The sequence below is a fragment of the Parasteatoda tepidariorum genome, chromosome 9 (genome assembly GCF_043381705.1).
Source record: "Parasteatoda tepidariorum isolate YZ-2023 chromosome 9, CAS_Ptep_4.0, whole genome shotgun sequence".
In the NCBI taxonomy this organism is placed as follows: Eukaryota; Metazoa; Arthropoda; class Arachnida; order Araneae; family Theridiidae; genus Parasteatoda; species Parasteatoda tepidariorum.
Window position 1 is genome coordinate 5,273,012 of NC_092212.1, and position 19,787 is coordinate 5,292,798.

At 30.6% G+C, this 19,787-nt stretch overlaps 2 protein-coding genes across 4 annotated transcripts in view; one reads left to right on the forward strand and one right to left on the reverse strand.

The window, feature by feature from the left end:
• The first annotated feature begins 6 nt into the window (after positions 1-6).
• LOC107455680 (uncharacterized) overlaps positions 7-19,787 on the forward strand; it is a 29,237-nt gene continuing 9,456 nt past the window's right edge. Inside the window, exon 1 of one of the 3 annotated variants that reach the window (XM_016073319.3) lies at positions 7-156. The gene's annotated coding sequence lies outside the window, so the exon portion shown is untranslated. Of the gene's footprint in view, positions 157-17,381; positions 17,520-19,787 lie in introns of those variants that run through there. The other 2 variants (XM_016073320.3, XM_043055419.2) reach the window with 2 other exon arrangements.
• On the reverse strand, positions 6,799-18,026 carry LOC107443279 (delta-like protein C). The gene is made up of 6 exons (XM_043055418.2): positions 17,888-18,026; positions 17,250-17,507; positions 14,093-14,368; positions 11,949-12,248; positions 9,548-9,649; positions 6,799-6,958 (listed from the first exon to the last, which is right to left on the reverse strand). Exons 1-6 carry the CDS (start codon positions 18,024-18,026, stop codon positions 6,849-6,851), a joined length of 1,185 nt encoding a protein of 394 aa, XP_042911352.1. The 3' UTR covers positions 6,799-6,848.

Here is a 19,787-nt window from a genome sequence, read left to right on the forward strand (position 1 = left end):
CTGGGGTTATTCATGAAGACCCCGTAGTTATTTCATTTTGTTTCCGTCTCGAGAAACACTTTCTTTTTTACCTACCTAGGAGATGAAAAATGACGCTAAAAAGTTTGTCTTTCAAACAAGTAAGTTTTCATTCAAGAATGCCGAGTAAGTTGTTCGGTAAGTAGTAATCAATTATTTTGAAGTTCATTGGGAGAACTTTTCATTTTTTTTCTTGGACGTTTTGAGGTGCGTTAAAGGAAATAGATATAAATTTTAAAGACGTGTCAGAGAAAATGAATAAAGCTCAAAATACTTTAACAAAATTGAAGGCGTTACTTAAAAATTTACCCTCCGATATCGAAATATTGAGAAAAGAGTTATTAAGTGGATATATTGTTCATAACCAATATGGTTAAATAGAATTATAATCTAAATTTTCAGAACCAAATATATATATTATTATTTAAATATAACGGTAAATACCTTGCTTATCCTAGATTAATGCTAACAATGAAATAATTGAGATACAAGTCTTCTTTGTCTTTACGAAAAATAGACATTTAACAACCAATATGGTTATTGTTAAATGTCTATTTTTATAATCCAAATTTTCAGAACCAACTATATAACTTAGTATTATTAAAATATGTTATTAGATTAAATACACTTACATTTTCAATTTAGGAATGATGCTAACACTGAAATAATTTAGATACATGTCTTCGTCTTTTTGAAAAATAGACATAGACCAAAACGGTAAAAAAAGAAAACGATCGTGGCGTTTCATTTTGGTTCTTTGTTCTATATTTAAAAAAATTTTGTGAGCCACAGCTGTTTTATCTTTTAAACTTTAAGAAATACTTACAAAGATCATTAAATTTTTCAAAACATTTAAACTTTAAAACATTTATATTTCATAAACTTCTTGGTTTTAAAAATTCATTATTAAAGTTTCGTTATTAATCTAATCAACCTAAATTGAAGTGTTCGAACCATTGAAGAATGAGTTTGTTTGACTCGGCAATTTCATTTGCATTTTTAAATATTTTTATAATTCAACTTTTAACTGCAGAAGGAACACAATTGGCTGGTATGGAAAGTCAGAAGTCTTAAAATTATTTTAAAAAAGGCATTTCTATTCTATTTTCGCAATTTTATAATATAAATAGAACCGTATAACCACAAAGACAATATTTTATTTTTATTTCAACTTAAAAAACAGCCTAAACTTATCACGAATTTTCATTTTGTGAATTACTACAAAAAAAAAGTTCACATTTTTGGGAATTTAAATAAAGAATTAATTTTCTCCTAATAGCTCGTGAATTTTTAAAAACAATTATTAAAATTATGATTTCTTTTGAAGCTTCTTAGAATTCAAAGATGATTTTTGCTTTTCAGTACTACACACACTCACACAAACTACTATATACATATTTTAGATTTATATTGTTTTGTACGTTTGGCTTAAGTGTTTTAATTGGACCGGTAAATTTTGATTCAAGAATAGATTAATGAGAACTGATTTAATCAATCCTGAAATTAATAAAAAACAATAGTTTTAAAATTAAATTTTAAAAATAAATACGTATTTTATTGCTAACATTCTAGTTTTTCCTTAAAATATGAAGTTTTAAAATGTTTCCCTACGAAGCAGTTTGTTTAATAGCACTATTCAATTGATTAGTGCTATTCAGTTTACTATCTAAAATTTAACTAGTATGTTTATAGTGCTAATCAGTTCAGTTTATTTAAAAAACAGTCTAGAACTTTTAATTTGAACAAATTTGAAAAACAAGTTTGTTTAATCATTTAACAGAAGGTGACAGAATTCTTATAGTAATGAAATTGATTTCTGAAAATTAATTTTAAGCAGCTGGCCACGAAAATTAAAACCTTGTCACGTGATGTTTAAAGAAAAAGGAAATATAAAAATAAAAGCATACAACTGAAGTTATATTGCGAAATTTTCTTGCATGTGAGGCACTATAAGTACATATATTTTTATTTATGTACTGTTTTTATCCTCATTTACCATAAAGTTGATTTTAATTACCAATCCTTTTTATCTTTAACGTTCAAACATTTCTACCTATTTTTGATACTCAATTAAAATCGCCAGTTTAAATTCATTTTCACTGACAATAAAAACTTTTTCCTTTTGCATTTTAACATTTTCAAATCGGAATTATATTGAGTATTTTGAAAATAAATAGATACCAATTGCAAAAATATAATTTGTGAAATTCAATATATCGAGTTCTACTTTCAATTTGCTAAGATGAGAAAATATTGAGAAATAGATTGCAATCTTTAAAAGGCTTGGAAAAAACAAAGAAGGTAAAATTATATAAAATAAAATAAGTTCTAAAAATTTAAAAAACAATAAATTTTAATGATTTTGAGTGAAAGAGTATGAAAAAAATATAGAGTAATTTAAAAGAATTTAGTTGATATAATATTAGTTAATTTTCCAGATATTATGTTCATTTTTTTCTTAAAATGTGCTGAAAGATTTTCTTCATAAAATTTTTTAAGGAAAGCAAATGGAAATTTTGTAATTCTCGAATAAGAATAGCAACATCAATTACTCTAGTCACTTTTCAACTGCTTCCTTTTTAAATTTTATGAGAAAAGCTGTCAACACATTTTAAGATAAACTTTATATAAAATGAACGTAATATTTAGAAAATTAACTCATACTCTATCAATTCAATTTTAATAATATTTTCTTTCTTTATTACTTACATTATCACCCAAACTTATGAAAAAAGTTTTAACTCAGTGTTAAAAACTCAAGGATAAACACAGTATTAAAAACAGCTTTGTTGTTTAAAACTGTGTATTCTAACATTAGAAAAAAATCTTTTTTTGAGTTTCTTTAAAATTATTTTATTAATTGTTACATGTTCACTTTTTCAGCTGTTAGGCGCTTGAGAGTATTTTTAAATAAGAATTTGGCAAAAATAGTTATTGGGATAAACTCGGTATTAAAAACCGCTTGTTTAAACCAAAATATTCTTAACATTACAAAAAATCTCAATTTGTTGAATCGTAAAACAAAATAACCATTGCCTAATAGTCGATTTGTGAGCATAATTCGTTTTAATATTGTGATTTAGTTAAAACTTTCTTTTGAAAGATAATGGTCTACATTTTTATAAGTTTCTTCGGAAGAAACGGAACGAACTATCACGATTACTTATCTTAATTCTAGAAAAATACACCGATTTAGAACAATAAAAATGCCTATTAAAGCAGAAATTAATTAAAGAAAATAAATTTGGCGATATTAAAAAACTAAAAGACACCTTTATAAGCAAATAACTGCGCACGCAAAAAAATTATAATCTTTACACTATAGGACTGGTATACTTACTTGTAATGAACCCTTTGACGCAAATGGAAACCGTTATCCCTTTTATATATTTTTTCAGATGCTCTAATTACGAGCCAAAATATATTTTGGCATTTTTATACGAAAAAATCTATCTAATAGTTAATAGTAATCCGTTTGATTGTGGCTATTGTATTTGTTCCAAAATATAAAATCAGAAATTAAAATAACTATGTTCAAAATTTTATCAATAATTGATTTCATAAATTAAAGAAATTTCAATAATGAANAATTTAAAAGAATTTAGTTGATATAATATTAGTTAATTTTCCAGATATTATGTTCATTTTTTTCTTAAAATGTGTTGAAAGACTTTCTTCATAAAATTTTTTAAGGAAAGCAAATGGAAATTTTGTGATTTTCGTATAAGTATAGCAACATCAATTACTCTATACCTATATGAAATAAAAAATCATCAAGAAAGCTGTTAATTAAAATATTAAAAATTTTGTTTCATTACAGAAAGTTGAAAATCCCTAAAATTTTGTAATTAAGTCTGTCAAAAAGCTTTCAAACTCCAAAAAGTATTATCTTGCGATTATATTCAATAAATTAATTGTTTAATACATTTGAATTACTAAGCTTTCACTTTTCTTATTGGCTGTCCCAGTTTAGTTTTAAAATTTAAAAAAAAAGGAACTTATTTATTACCAAACAATTGTCTGTAAAATTAAAGAGAAATAAATGCAGATAAATCATTTCTGTTACGCATGCTAAATATAGTTTTCTTGTCATTTAAATAACATTTAAGTAAAAAGAATAAAAAATGATAGAAAATAACGTTAGTATGATTCAAATAAATTAACTCAAAGGATGCTAATTATGTATCAAAAATGATTGATATTCACACAAATTCGAGATAAAATTATGCACTCAAATGATGCTAATAGTTTATCAAAATTGATAGAAATGCACCCAAGTTTGAGTTAAAACGATTGAATTAAGCGCTACAGATTGTTAATCAAAAATGAATTGAAATCCACTCAAGTTTGAGTTAAAATTGTGCACTGAAACTTGAGTTATTTCTGTTGACGCTTTGACTCAAGTAAATTGAACTCAAGATGATAAGGCACATTCTTCCCAGACAAATGAGTGAAATTTATCTGAAGTTGAGTTATTTTAATGCATTCATTTAATGTGAATAAGGCAATGCATGATTTTTCGCATTTATAACACATTCTTACATGTAGAACTGGCAACAGTTTTAGATATATTAATAAGTAGATTATCATTTAGCACTTAAGTTTAAAGGAAAACAGCACACGCATGTGTGGAAAGCTTAAAATTTTGTAAGTTATGTAATAAATGATGTGGGAATTTTTTGCATCTAATTGTTCTTTAGTATTGCTTCCCGATGAGTACTTTACAATTTTCACAATTTTAAAATTTGAAATATTTCTCAAAGCATAAAAATCGCACGTTAGTTTATAAAACGAAGAAAAATTTTAAAAAACAATATTAGTAATAATTTCATATTTATTAAAAAATAATAATAAAATGCACATGGGGGGCATTTTTGACAAAAAAGTACGATTGTGACGAAAAAGTACGACTGACAGATAATTTTTAAATCTCTGTTTATCATATTTAGTCATCCTGTGGCCGTTAGTGACCGTAAAGTCCAGTAAAGTTAGAGCCCAATATTCAGGGACCCCTTAAGCACGACAAAAAAATGCTCTGATAGCAATTTTTTATGAGTTAGTAAACACAGAGTGCTATACCCTATTTTTGATTCAAATTATTCGAGTTTTTTTTCCAGCACCCACCCAGTTACTTAAGTTGTTCTCAGATTTGTTGAATCCAATTGTGCTTTAGCATTGTTTTTTGAAACTCTGTCGTCAAGCAAAAATAAAAAAAGCTACAGTTTACGTGCCTTACACTTGAAGCAATGCGATGATTTTAAACTGTATATTATCATCCAACCGTAAAGAATTTACTGGGCTTCAGAATGGACAAATAACTTAAATATTTTAAAAATTACTAAACCTTTTAAAAAATCGCAACTTGACGAGATTTTTCTAACTAGATAAAAATAATCAAATCACTGCCTTATTCTGAGTTTTTGAAAATTTTTATGAGCCCAAGTAATGCAGCATTGGAGTAAGTTTTGAAATATTAAAAAATTTAACTACAAACGTTTTTTATTTCCTCAAAACTGTTGCTTTTCCCCTAATTGACGTTTTGCGCCATTTTCAGAATAAGCATCGCTGGCGTTAAATAGACTGAACTTGACATAACAGTTGCAAACTCACAGCAGTTTTAAAAATTATCATATTCAGCACAATAGAGCATCATTTCATATGACGCGGGAACCTTCGATCAATAGTCATTTACAATAAATAGAAATTTCAACCATAGTGTCAATTGTTTTTATTTTAAAAGTCAACTGTAAGATATGCCAATTTATTTATAACGCATTCTTATATAAAGAACTGACAACAGTTTTGGATATACCAATAAGTGGATTATCATTTGGCATTTATGTTTAAAGGAAAACAGCACATGGATGTCTGAAAATCTTAAAATCATGCAAGTTATGTAAAAAATTATTTGGGAAATTTTGGGACCTAATTGTTCTTTAGTATTGTTTCCTAGTAGGTACTTTACAATTTTCAAAATTTTTACTAAGTACCGTTTCAATAGAGAGGAACATTTTATTGCCAGCGTGGAAATCACAGTGCTTTCAGGAAAAATATTTTTAAATTCTCATTAACAAGAAGTGGATAATCAACCTATTGGCTCACTTCTTATGGTCATCAATTATGGTTAATGGAATTTTCCTACTTAATATTTTATTTTTTTTTCATGTCAGGTCTTATGGTAGGGTGGAAAGGTTATAGTGCGAACTAATTAACTGAACTGGTAAATGAATCGAGTAAATCAGGGTGTGTTTGGAATCAAAGTATCAATTCTTAAGTGACTGGGTATTTGCAATTAGAGAGGGCAAAGCCTCTGACCCAGTGATCTGAATATTATCCAGCAATCAGGGAGCGTGCGTCCAACAGGAGGAGGAGCCTTCTGGTATTATTATAAACTCTCATTCAACGGCAGAAAACTGAACAGCGGTGGCTTAGGTGATAGAGTAATCATCTCCCAATGAAGTGTCCTGGGTTCGAATTCCAGCGATAACAAGTTTATACGAATTCTGCATCGGCCACAGTAGTAAACATAAAATATCCTCAGAGGTAGAAGGATCAAGGGCTCTCGGGCTAACAATGTGAGTTTTTCGTGGTCCTTCGTGGTATAATTCCATCAAAATGTCCTCCATGAAAACTAGTTTATCCCATTCCAGAAGTTGATCCAGGAGTCTCTTAGCATTCTAGATTTGGTTCAGAGCTTAAGAAGTTGAGTATTGATAGTCGTATACTTAGAATCGCGATGGATGCTTAACACCGGTCAAAAAATAAAATAACAGAAAACTCATTTTTTTGAATACCGATTTTATTTCTGTTGAATGCTTTGGACAGAAATTTTATTCCGATTCGCAAATACCACCAACATCTTTGTATCCAGTATTGCAGATGCATATTTTCCCACTCTTTGTGAAAGTACATCCTTCCGCGTCATCTCCGCAGTCGCAATCTATAAAATAAATCATAAATATAAGCCTTTATTTCATAAACACAGTTTATTCTCTAGAAATACATAAAACTCGACACAATCAATTCATTGATTCAAGAGAAACTTAAAAAACTAATTAATAGTTAATTGAAAAATTATACCGCTAATATCTATTAGAATATTTTGATTCCAACCGTTTAATAATATGACTATTTTCCCTATAATATGGAAAATTCTCCTACAATACAGGAAATCAAAGAGGTAAATATATTTCCTGTGGAATTATAATAATTGTTGGAATCAAAAATGAGGTTATTTATACGCAGAATTTTTGAAAGAAGTTTTATTGACACTTAGGAGACATATTTTATTTCAAATCGGATTAATTCAAATTGGGATGGGCGTTGCCCAGCCTAATTTATCATCGTGCAAACGGAGTAATTGAGGCTAAACACGAGCTTAATGATAAGTAAAAAGCATTTTTTTCTGTAGAATGAAGATTCAGGTTACTACTGTTGAAATTAAAGATGGCTTGCTGATACTAACCAAAAATATATTTCCTTTTTTTGCCGAAAACTTTATTATGTCATTTAAAATTATATCTGAAAGCTCTTCTACTCTACGCTGCACGCTGCTTTCCCCGATTTTGAAGGAAATGGGAATGACTTGAAAGCGCATTTCTTCAAAGCAAGTAAAGTATTGCTTGCAACGTTTTTTTTCATACTGAACTGAAACTGAACTTCGAGATCCGGACTAATAATTTGGAAGGAGCCGTGGTAGCTCACGAGATAGACAATTCGTCATCCAGTGAGGTGCACCGGGTTTGAATCCCAACGATGGCTGCTTAATCTAAATTCCACACCTGGCTTGTACCGAAGGGGGGAAATAATAAGTAAAAAAATAACTAACAGTTTAGAAAAAAAAGGATGAAATTTTATTTAAAAAAACAGGAAAAAAATTAAAAAAGATATAATCTTTTCATCAGCCCACACGATTATATCCGCAAAACAGAGTGCTTTCTGATATTGTATCAATAAAGCCAAAGCAAAATACATTAATACAATAGTGTGAGGAGCACTCAAAAATTTTTTTTACAAAAATTACAACAAATAAAATAGAACACAAAAAGTAAAAATAACATGTAAAAACAGAAAATAAAATAAAAGAAAAAGAAAAAAACAGTATAAAAATGGACTATAAAGGGAGTAGCGAAATCAGATCTACTTGGACGGGAAATTTTTCAAGAATGATTTAAAATTTTTTTCGCAGAAAGATTTCCAGATTACAAAATATGAAAACAAAAGCACAAATTGAGTGTAACTAGAAGGTATTATCTATCTATCTATACATACACATGTGTGTGTGACATTAAAAGCTTCAATTAATCTTTTTATGTTATTCCTTTTCTTAATTTATTATTAAAAACGAAATGCTTTTTCACACTTTTAAATTCACATCCTGTCCTTTTCTATTTTTGGCTCAAGTATGCATTAGTGAAAAGCAAGACATTTTCTCCCTTTGCTCTTTGTGGGAATCGCGTTTGTCTATTTAATGAATAGCGTGATCTATTTAATGAATCAATTACAATTACTTAGATTTCCCTAAAATGAAATGTTTTACGGATTTTCTGTGCAAGATAATCCCTAACTTATATTTAGGAGCACAACATTCCGTGACCACTTTTATAAACGTTCGCTGTCTAATAATTAGTAAATAAATTTTGTACCCTCCTTCCTTGCCTAAGGCCTGTTTTAATCCTTCCACTGTGTGTGTGTGGGTGTGTCTGACTTCGTAACTTAAATAATAGTTATCACCAATTAATTAGCATATTTGAAGTCCCCTTTTGAAACCATTAAGATAGACATTTAGTACCTGAAAGTTCGATCATTAGAACAAAAGTTGTACAGGGTGATATCGTTTTCTTTTTTTTTTTTTTGCGCACTGTAAATACATATATGTACTTGTCTGTTCTTTTAAAATTAACACTTAGGAAAAAAAATTATATGACCACACTTCTTACATTTCGGAGAAATGGGGACGCTTAGTGTTCCCTAATGTGAATTTTAAAAAGTCCTGTTAAGAATCTATTATTGAATTGCATAAAAAATTTCACTTTCTAGAGAACAAACGATGATATAATTGTTCCCCTGTGTTATCATAAATTTGACACAGTACAAGAGGAGAGGGGGACCAGTTGTTTTCGTATGGCACTTGTCAATAGTGGCAGGCCTATTTTGAAACAGGGGGACGAGTTTCTTCTTGTTCTCTAGTGGCGCCATCTATAATCAGGAATTAGAATGCTGCCACATGCATGTCACAGTCTGTTTTACAGGGATTACACAATCGCTCAACATTCATCCATCCTCAGATCGTAATTTTGACCCGAACCAGAACACGATCAATCTCCGATTCATTACTCCCAGAAGTATGGATTTCTTTTGGGAACTTATAGAAGGATTTTTGACCTAACAGATTTAAAGCACAGCAGTCGACATTTGCTGTACGGGAAGTCTTCTGCCTGCCGGGATCGAACTCATGACCTCCTGGACATGGTACCCATGCCCTACGAACCAAGCTATCTGGGCCCCGAAGAATTAAAAACCCTTTTACCTCTGCATCTGACTCCGTTGTAGTAAAATCCCCGATTGCATGAGCACGTTTTCACTCCATCTATGAAATTACAGGATGTTGCACCATCACCACAGTGGCAAGCTGTAATTTAATAAAGAGAGCATCAATGTGTTGTATATATAGAAACTTATAAAATGAATGGCAAAAAAATAATAATACATGATTTCTAGAAGACAAATGCCTGCATTTGCAAACATTTATCGCTAATACAACAAATTGTTTTTAAATCTGACAAGTAATTTATTTCATTTTTAAGGAAAATGTAGAATTCAGAAAATTGAAAATTTTGAAGGTCGCATATTTCTAAACACTATAGTGCACCCCCCCCCTATAAAAAAATAGATAATTTTCCAATGTTTTAAAAAAAACTCGCGTATAGTTTCAATTTTAGAACAGAAAGTGGGGCACTGTCGCACTTTTACCAGGCTGAAAATGTTAAGCAAATCATAGTAGTTGACGCCCTTTTTTCAAATTACTGACTTCTATGAAATTCAATTTCTCAGGAATAATTCAACTGATTTTGCCCAAATTTTCCCTTTTTCCATGTAAAATCACATTCATTACAATGATGCAAAAAAATTTATGCATTGCAAATCAAAAACTTTTTCTGCCTTTATTAAATAAAATAATAAAGAATAATAAATATTTACTAAACATTGTTTGGTACTGAATTGTCTTTGGATAAACAAATTTAATAATTGCGTGCAAAAATCTTTCGGTTCACTTAAAAGTTCCCTAGATATTTCGAAATACGTAAAAAGTGAAATTAACATTAAGGGGTCCAAACTTTCGAGCGCTCTTCCGATCAAACTATCGGGACCCTATTTCTCAGATTGCGGATACTTCCTTTTTTTTGGGGAGTGACGCATATATTGAATTTTCAGAAGAGATTTCTTAAATTCGCGAACTCTATGAACTTAGAATTTACAAAAAAAAAAAAAAAAAAAAAAAAACGGATTATTTTGAATGACTTTTGATCTAATAAAATTTGTTTATCCAAAGATAATTCCATGCAAAAAATAAGTTTCAGTTAATATTTATTACTTTCTTATTATTTTACTTAATAATAGTCGATAAAAATTTTTAATTGTAACGTATAAATATTTTTAGGTCATTTTGAAGTATGTAATTTTACACAGCAAAATGTAAATTTTCTGAAAATTCTCTCAATCTTGAACACCAGTGTATAAATAAAACTTTCTGTTCTCGTTAAAATCGGCGTGAGGTTAAAATATGATTTAATGTCCTTTACGAAACAGGAAACAAAAGTTAAAAAAAAATTTTGGGATTAAAATACAATCTCGTAAAAGGAGAAAGTAGGTAAGCAAAGATAAATTAACTGTTCATCTGAATTATTGTTTCAAGTCGTTTCTTCAACAATCCGATAAAATAAAACATATTTGGTTACCTCACCAGAGTTGATAATAGTCTGGAAATATTAGAATAGAGATGATAAACGTTTTTAGATACTTATCTCTATTTAAATTTTCCTCTTTACGTACATTTTGAAGACTAGCAGTTCTCAAATGATGTTCAGCGGAATTTTAGGGATCCACGATCACAGGAGATCCAAAGATTTAAAGTTTTTATATCAGTATTGATTTATGAAACTTGTAAGTCTATTGGTATCCAAACAATAAACTATAAGTTATTTCATATTCTGGTTATTCTTATAAAATTATTTAATTAAAATACCAGTAGAAAATTAAATAGCAAAATTTATTTTTAAAAAATCCATGAATTTGTCTTAAGAGAGACCAAACTAAAAAAAAAAACTGATTATGCTTTTTTGATAACTGTTTTCAACGCTTATAAAAGTTCTTTATCGAAAACCTTAATTCAACTTATTTTATTCGTTCAGTTTTAGCACCAAAACAAATTCAGAACTAGACTATAGGTACCACTCCAGGCCTGCAAATTCAAGTGTTTGACATAAAACATATTATTTTAAGAAAGTTATTGATAAAGTCATTATGGAAAAAGATTCCAATCTTCGCAGTGAATATTATTGAAATAATTAGTAGACTTTATTTGATTACTATATTCGAAACTGCTAATAAATTTTATTTATATATTTGGGGTTCCTTCAAACGATAATTAATCGTTTAGGGTTCCGTAGTAGTAAAAATTTATGAACCGCTAGAGTAGACATTAAGTTGAAATCAATTTTAGGAATTCATTTGACCATTTTTACGACATATTCATTCTACAATTATTTTTAATCAATTGCAAATAATTAAAACACTTCATTTTCTTGATCTTTTTTAACTATTTCATGCTTAACTATCTTGTTTCACTAGTTATTTGTCTGGAATGTGGTTACCTGGTCATGTTTCTAACTTTGAAATAAAAACGCGTTAACAAATCTTGTGAACTTTACCCTTGCATTGTTTGTCATAGGGATCGAACTTCAGATCGCGATCTTTACATCTGCAGAAAGCGTACGCTGTTAAACCGTGGTTGTGGTAGTAGTCGCAGGTCACGTTGTTGCTCGTGCCGCAGTCCACTACCTTGTTGTAACAATCATCGATCACTTGGCAGTGTTCTCCACTGGTGCCCTCGATACAGTGACAGGAACGCTTCTTCTCAATATGGCTGAAATCTTGACAGGGCTCCCACGTGATGCACTTATCTTGACATTGACCGAAAGGTAAACAATCCTCGCTTGTCCGACACTTATCTGAAATATCAAGCGAGTGAGCAGCCATAAGCAAGAAAAGAAAAAAAATATCTAATAAATAAGATATCTATTAAATAGAAGCATTTAGTAAGTAAAGCAAAATCTAATTTAAGCATAAATTATTTCCATTCAGATATGCATTTTCAATTGACATAAAAATGAAGCTTTAAGCTTGCTGATGTTTATAGTTTGGCGCGAAAGTTTCATTAAACAGATTTTTCATATTTTTCTCTCCTTTTTTTGTAGAAATTTAAGTTAAAGAAAACTAAAAAATATTATATTTAACATTTAAAAAAATTATAATTATGAAATTTAGCCCTTGACACCAGTATTGCTTTCTACGTTAGATGCATAATATTCCAAACCCAACTCTGTTCCAAATAATAATTTTTGAAATTTACTGTTACTTAGAGCTAAGAGAAATAGTAAGAAGTTTAGAAACAATTGAACGCATATTAATCTTTTTTATCAAAGATTTAACGGCTATAGAACCAAATTCTTCCCTAAAACTATTGCAATGAAGATAATAGACAGATTTTGAAGGCATCCAGAAGAAATAATCAATTTAGCTCTCTGCCTATGTATTAACTTGTAATTGCTGTAAACTGATATGTAACTCACAATGTACCATTTATATCTACTTGCGTACTTAATCTCTTCGTTTGTGTCATTTGTTTCACTTTATTGTAAGTTTTGTAAATGTGTCAAATATTGTTTGTGTTAATTTTTTTGTAATTTTCTAGTTCAGTCAGGACTGCTTACTTTTTACTCTTTATGGGAGTATTTCTTCTGGTGATAGCGAATTTTACCTTTATGATTCACGGTTTAGTAAATTTGATTGAAACTAATTTTATTAAGTTTTTGAAATTACACCACTGTCAGTAAATGATTCAAAAGTCCATATAAAAATCCAACTTGTTCCAGTTCTTTACAGGGGCCAATAAGTGGACTCCCTGGGGACTCACTCGCCGAGTGATACCGCATGTCAAACGCTGTGCGAGGCGTGGAGGTAACGGGTTTCAATTCCGCCGTTTCCCTTAATATATCTTCAAGCTGTATTTTGCAATCCTTCTGCTTGACAAAGGTTTTCAAACCTTAACTAAGCACACAAGTATGTTGTACCAATAAACCAATTCAGTTCTCTAGAGGCAAGATCTCTGAAATGTTGGTAAAATCAACCAACTTTTTATTTAATTTACTTTTTTATTCTGCACCACTCTAAGAGTTCCGGTGTAGAATTATCATAAAGACATAGTTCCCAGTAGAACATTAAAGTCAAGCATCATTGGTTGTGGTCAGTAAGCAGGTTTGATCAGCCTGCGTAGATACCGAGAGTGAGTGATATCGGTCCTCGTTATACTATTCTACCGTAAAGTGCTCGACTTCTCGCGCAGGTCGTCGGGCTACTAAAGCCTTCTGCAGAGGATCGAAATTACAATGACATGTCTTTGGATCATCCTCAGGGATGTTTCCCACACATTCTCAAAATAGACCATTGTACAGTTCTAGAGTGACGTAAATGAAGTACTTTCCAACGTACCACTCTATGAAATATTTTTCAAAAATCATAGTGATTGGCACAGTGTTGCCGATCTGATAACACTTATTCAAAAAATAATATATATTAAAACAATTAGTCTGTAAGCGTTGGCAACCACTATTTCCTTTCGTATACTTCTTTATGGCAAGCATTATTATTTAAACAGCAAGGAGCTTAAGAATATAATTTTTGCTTCAAACTAAGGGTCTAATGCACTCTTGCCTCGAGTTGTGCTTCTTTGCCTCAAGTTTTCAGTCAAAATTTCAATACATTTATTTTCAAATGAAGGAACATCAAAACTTACTTCGTTCGACGCATCTTTTTTGCGGCCAATCAAATCTCTGGTTCCGATTCTTGCACTGACAATAAGCTCGCATCAGAAATTTATTATAACTGCAGATAACGCCATCTCCATCACCGCAATAGTTGGGATTGTCGATACATTCTTCTATTCTCTCGCAGTAGTCTCCACTTGTCCCAAATTTACATTCACAGTAATGCGGTTCCTTTCCATCCTCCTCGTGATTAGCATTTAGACAGTCTGCCCCGTTAAAACACTCCTTATAAGATTTGCAGGGCTCTGAAAGAGAAATGAAAGGTTCTTTTGAGGCGCATTATCAATAACTAATCATCAGTAATCCCATCCACACAAAAACATTGCTCATTAATAGGAAATAGATTCAAGAAAAAGGTTACATTCAGGTCATTTGAAAAGCATAATCATTAACTTATCATCAGTACTCCCATCCAAAGAAATTTGCTTAGTAAGAGATGGATTTGAAAAAGAAATTACATTCAGGTAATTTGAGACACATGATCCTTAATATCCTCATCAAAAAATGAATAATAGGAGATGGATTCAAAAAAAAAAGTTACGTTCAGATCACTTTTGTGACGCATAATCAGCAACTAATCATCAGTTACCTCACCCAAAAATTTTTAATTGGGAATGGATTAAAAAAAAGGTTAAATTTGAGACACTTAATCATCAGTAACTGATTATTCAGGTCATAATCAGTAACTAATCATCAGTTACTTTATCTAAAAATTATTAATAGGGGATAGATTCAAGAAAAACGTTGCATTCAAGTCATTTGAGACGCATAATCAACAACTAATCATCAATAACCTTTTCCAAAAAACGATTAACAGTGGATGGATTAAAAAAAAAGTTACATTTGAGAAGCCTTATCATCTGTTACAGCTACCAAAAAAATGGTTAATACGACCACAAATTCGAAAGAAAGCTTACATTCAGGTCACTTGAGATGCATAATCATTAACTAATTAACTAATCATCTGTCACTCCACCAAAAAACATTATTAATATTATGTTGATTAAAAAAAAGGTTTCAATAACATATTATAAAATAATTATTATGTTGCTAGAAACATATTTCAGATTGGGCAAAAATGGCTCCAGTTGTCTGACAGCCTTAGTGTGGTTAGCTTGTGCATACATGTCATGCGGTAGTCTTAAAATCCCACAATGCCTTAGGGAGTAAAGAAATAACAATAATGGTTAAGCTGAATTTTAAAATTTAGCCAATACTTAAATCAGGGATGTCAGTAGTAAGAGCAGGCATCGGTGCGGCGGAAGTGATGGGCAGTCAAGGGGTGCTTATTTCTGCCCCAACCGGAAGTTGCTTATTTCTGCCCACCCATAAANCCGATGCCTGCTCTTACTACTGATGTCACTGACCATTAAAAATATAAAAAGTGGTGAATAGCAAAAATTTGTTAGAAGAGATTAAAATAAGCTACTTTTCTAACAATTTTTTCCTATTGAATGTAAAGGCAAAAAAAAAAATGTTTTTTGAATATGAATAATTTGCGATATAAGTTATGTTAGTAGTAATGATTGTCCTGCAGTGGACAGATCGTTAAGACACGGTTTCCAGCAGGGCACTAAACCACCTCTTTCATAATTGGTGATGCTGTGCCGTAAAAGAAATTATAATAATAAAATGAAATAAACAATATTTTGTAAATAATCTTTAAAATTTGAAATAAAGTTTCACATCTCCCACCACTTCATCTTATATTTAATCACCTCCCCCCTCCCTTTTTTTAAAAAAAAATTATTGCGATACTTGTAAACTATTCCTTTGTTATTTTTGTAACTGATAACAACGTAGAATAATTTTTTTCTCTGTTACATGATATATTTCAAATGGATCTTGAATACTTTTGCGCGGCTGATTTTAAATCTGCAATCGGTTTATCTCTACAAGTTATAGTTGTATAATACTTTCCTAACGAGGAGTTTTTAAAATTTGTTCCAGTCAATACTAAATTCCCCACTTCTCTGCAACGAAGGGAGTGGTAGGAAGAAGGTGTTTCAGTTTATGAAGCGATACTATAAGGTGATATAGTTTGTCTTAAGTGTTATTTTGGAAGGAGCAGACAACTACATATATACGTAAATAAACTTGTACGTTCTTTGTAAACTTATACATTCAGTCAAAAATTGAACAAACTAAGAATATCATTTTAGAAGAAAAAAACTGAACAAAACTGAATTCAAGTTGGAAGTAACCACACCCGAATCAGGTAAGATCAAGAAATCTTATAAATGCAACAAATTTTTTTTATCCAGTGTTATGAGTTGTGCAGGCACATTTTGAAATATTCTTTACTCTGCGATGCAATACATTGATATTTAAGGTTGTTTTTCGAAGACTCCGCCGTTGTATGAAATAATACTTTTTTTGTGAATAATGTGCCATTTTAATTACTGCTGTGAGTTTGCAACAGTTACTCATGACTGTTCGGTTTAAGGTTAGCCAAGACTTTTCTGTCAAGTTTAGGGCTGTCAACGCTTATTTTGAAAATGGCGCAAAATGTCAATGTGGAAAAAAGTCCCAGTTTTGGGGAGCGATTGTAGATTGTAGCGATTGTAGTGTAATTTTTTAACATTTAAAAACCTACTGCATTAACTGGATTCATAAAAGGTTGCAAAAACTGAGAATAAGGCAGTGATTTTTGTAATTTTCATCTAGGTGAAAATGTCGCCAAACTGGCAATTTTAAAAAAAAGTTAAATAACTTTTAAAATACAATTTATTTGACCGTGCTGCAGCCTAAATAATTTGTTACGGCAAGTTTATATATAGAGCTTAAAATCATTGGATTGCTTCCAGTGTAAAGCATTTAAACTATGGCTTTTATTATTTTTCTTGGTGAGGAGTTTCGAAAAACCATATTAAGAGAAATATCGAGAAAAAAGAAGAATCAGGTATGTGAAAAGTAAAGCTTAAATAATGTTCTCAAAATCTGGAAAAATTTCCTGTAATTATGGAATCATATTTTCGAGTTTGAAGATGGTTTGAAGGCCAAAACAAAATAAATAAATAGAAAACTGTATTTTAAACAGCAAAGTATGTTCCTTTTTCTTGTATTTCAAAATTTAAAATATTGCCTGACATAATAAATTTGCTTTATGATTCAAATCATACTTACTTTGATCTACACATGTTTTAGTGGGAATGTCGAATCTCTTCCCGAATGTCCGACATTCGCAGATGATCCTCTTCTTCTTCCTGTGGAATCCACAGGAGACATCCGGATCATTGCCACACATACCCGGATTGTCGACACACTCATCGATGATGTCACAATTTTTGCCACTAATGCCTTGAAAACACTTGCAATACTTTCCTCCAAAGTTACCTTGACAATCACACAGGAAGTTACAATCTTCTCTTGACGTGCAACGACCTGAGCAACAACGTAAACAGCAATCAGTGCAAATATCATTTTTTGTGAAAGAAAAAGAGTTTCTATTGCATTGTGTACTTACAAACGTAAACTCTTTGTAAACAGAATAAGTGTCTCAGGGTTAAGTGATTTTCCTTCACTTCACACTTTTCCCCTCACCTCACCGTCACCATAATTCAGCAAGTCTTGCTGTTTCTCATCTCTAGTATATTCCAACTTGTTACTGAAACGTACTGCCATGGAGAAAAAGTAAGATTTGCCAAAACCGAAGAGGGGGAAAATGTGAAGAGTAGGGATACCGCATAACCTTGAGACGCCTTTTCTATTTACAGAGATAATTTTTTTTTTAATTTAGAGAAAAACATAAGCCAAAATTTTACCTGTGTCTTCTTTGTTTCCACTTAATACTTTTAAGTCCATGAGATAAATGTCACTCACATTTCTTTCAGCACCAACCAGCTGAAACATGAAATAAATTATGAAACAATTTATTAGCAAGAGTGACGTATTCACCCCCATGTTCAAAAAGATAAAACTTTTAAATTTGTATATATTTCAGTTCAATTTATGAAAAGAGAAATGAAATTGTATAATTTCCTTTAAAAAAGTTGCTTTTTGTTTTTTTAATATGAAAAGAACACTTTGTGCCAAAAAGAAATATGAGATCGGATAATATTTTGTTTTAACTTTAAGAAAAATAAGAATCAAATTTATATCAACTGATAAAAAACGATTTCCTTTATCATACTCTTGATAACAGAATTATTCGTCAAAATTTTTCACATGGGTTTTATTGAAAAATATAGAAGAAAAAAAGATAAACAGATGTTGTTTACGATAGATTTTAACTCGATTGGAAAGGTATTTCATAAATTGCGACGGTTTTAAAATGAAGATTCAAACTTACTGAAAGTGATAAATGAAATATGTAGGAAATATTTTCGATATTAAATTAGATTTCTCCAAATAATACCATCTCATAATACTACAATACATTAAAATTCCGATTGTTACACAAAATGCTTCGCATTGGTAGCCTTATACAAAAATTTCCAGAAAAATAGAAAAATAATTTTATTTTATTTTATGATCAGAATTGAAAAGTCGACTCAATTCTGAGTTTACGACTGTCAATGTTCAACTCCATAGCCTTATAACTTTGAACCAAATCCAAAAGACGAAGGAATTCTTGGATCAAGTATTGGAAGAAATTTACCTGTGTGGAGAACTTTTTAAAGGAACTAGCCCACATTTACGTTACATGGAGAGGGAAACCACTCGCGGTTGGGAGACTCTAACCTATAACCCGTTTACCACTGAGGATATTTTATGTTAAGAACGTGACCGGTGCAAGCCGGTAGCGGAATGAGTATTGACCAGCCATCGCTTGGATTCAAATCCAGATCACCTCATTGGGAGGCAAACGCTCTATCCCCTGAGCCACCACGACTTAGAATTTCATAAGATTTTAGAAGAAATGCAAAAACTGTGTACATTAAAAAAAGTTATTTTTAAGGAGGGAATTGTGTAAATAAGGAGACAAGCAAACATTACGTAAGCACCTGAAAGTAGGAAGAGATTTATTCTAGCTGACAAGGGGGGGCGTACTTTAAAAAGACGTTAAAATTACATATTTTTCAAAACTTGTCTTAAAATGCAAAAATATTTCAACAAAAAAATTTGGAGCAAAAAAAATTTTCTTGTTGAAAAACCTAAAATTTGTAATAAAAGCTATGTTTGGAAAAAAAATTGGACAAAAATTTAGAGGAGTTTTGGAGGTCACGAGTCTTATCAACAGAATTTAAAACAAAAAAAAAGTGATTCTTAAATAATATTTAATCTCAAAATTTTATGAAATAAATTTAAACACTGGGTTGATTTGTACGAAGTTACATCGCTTATTTGAAGTTAATCGGAAAATTAAATCACTTCAGTTATAGCAAAGGGGTGCTGCAACTTGCTCTTTACATAAGCACTCTCCTCCTGTACATATATACTTAAGCATTGTTTCAACGTAAGCATCATACATGCTTGCGTATGCAGCCTGGGGGATAGTAATTTGCTTATTTTTGCAGACAAAAAGAGAACGGGAGTTAAAAATTGATAAATAAAACTTACGTACGTAATTTTTTAACGGTCCTTAATAGCGAAATAAAATGAAACAAAAATAAATCTCTTTTATATGTATAGTATCGGCTAAAGGTATTCCCATTTGAGGCGAAAATAGAAAAGATCTTATTTCAGGTTTTAAAGGATAAATAGGTGGTTGATTTATTTAGT

Bases quoted from the DNA above. Each gene is read 5' to 3' on its own strand.
- LOC107443279 (XM_043055418.2), bottom strand. From the start codon at position 18,026: ATGGGGGTGAATACGTCACTCTTGCTAATAAATTGTTTCATAATTTAT. The intron at 12,249-14,092 runs GTAAGTTTTGAT...TTGATATTTCAG, and splicing joins AAAAAGATGCGTCGAACGAA to ATAAGTGTCGGACAAGCGAG. The intron at 9,650-11,948 runs GTAAAGTTCACA...ATTAAATTACAG, and splicing joins CTATGACAAACAATGCAAGG to CTTGCCACTGTGGTGATGGT.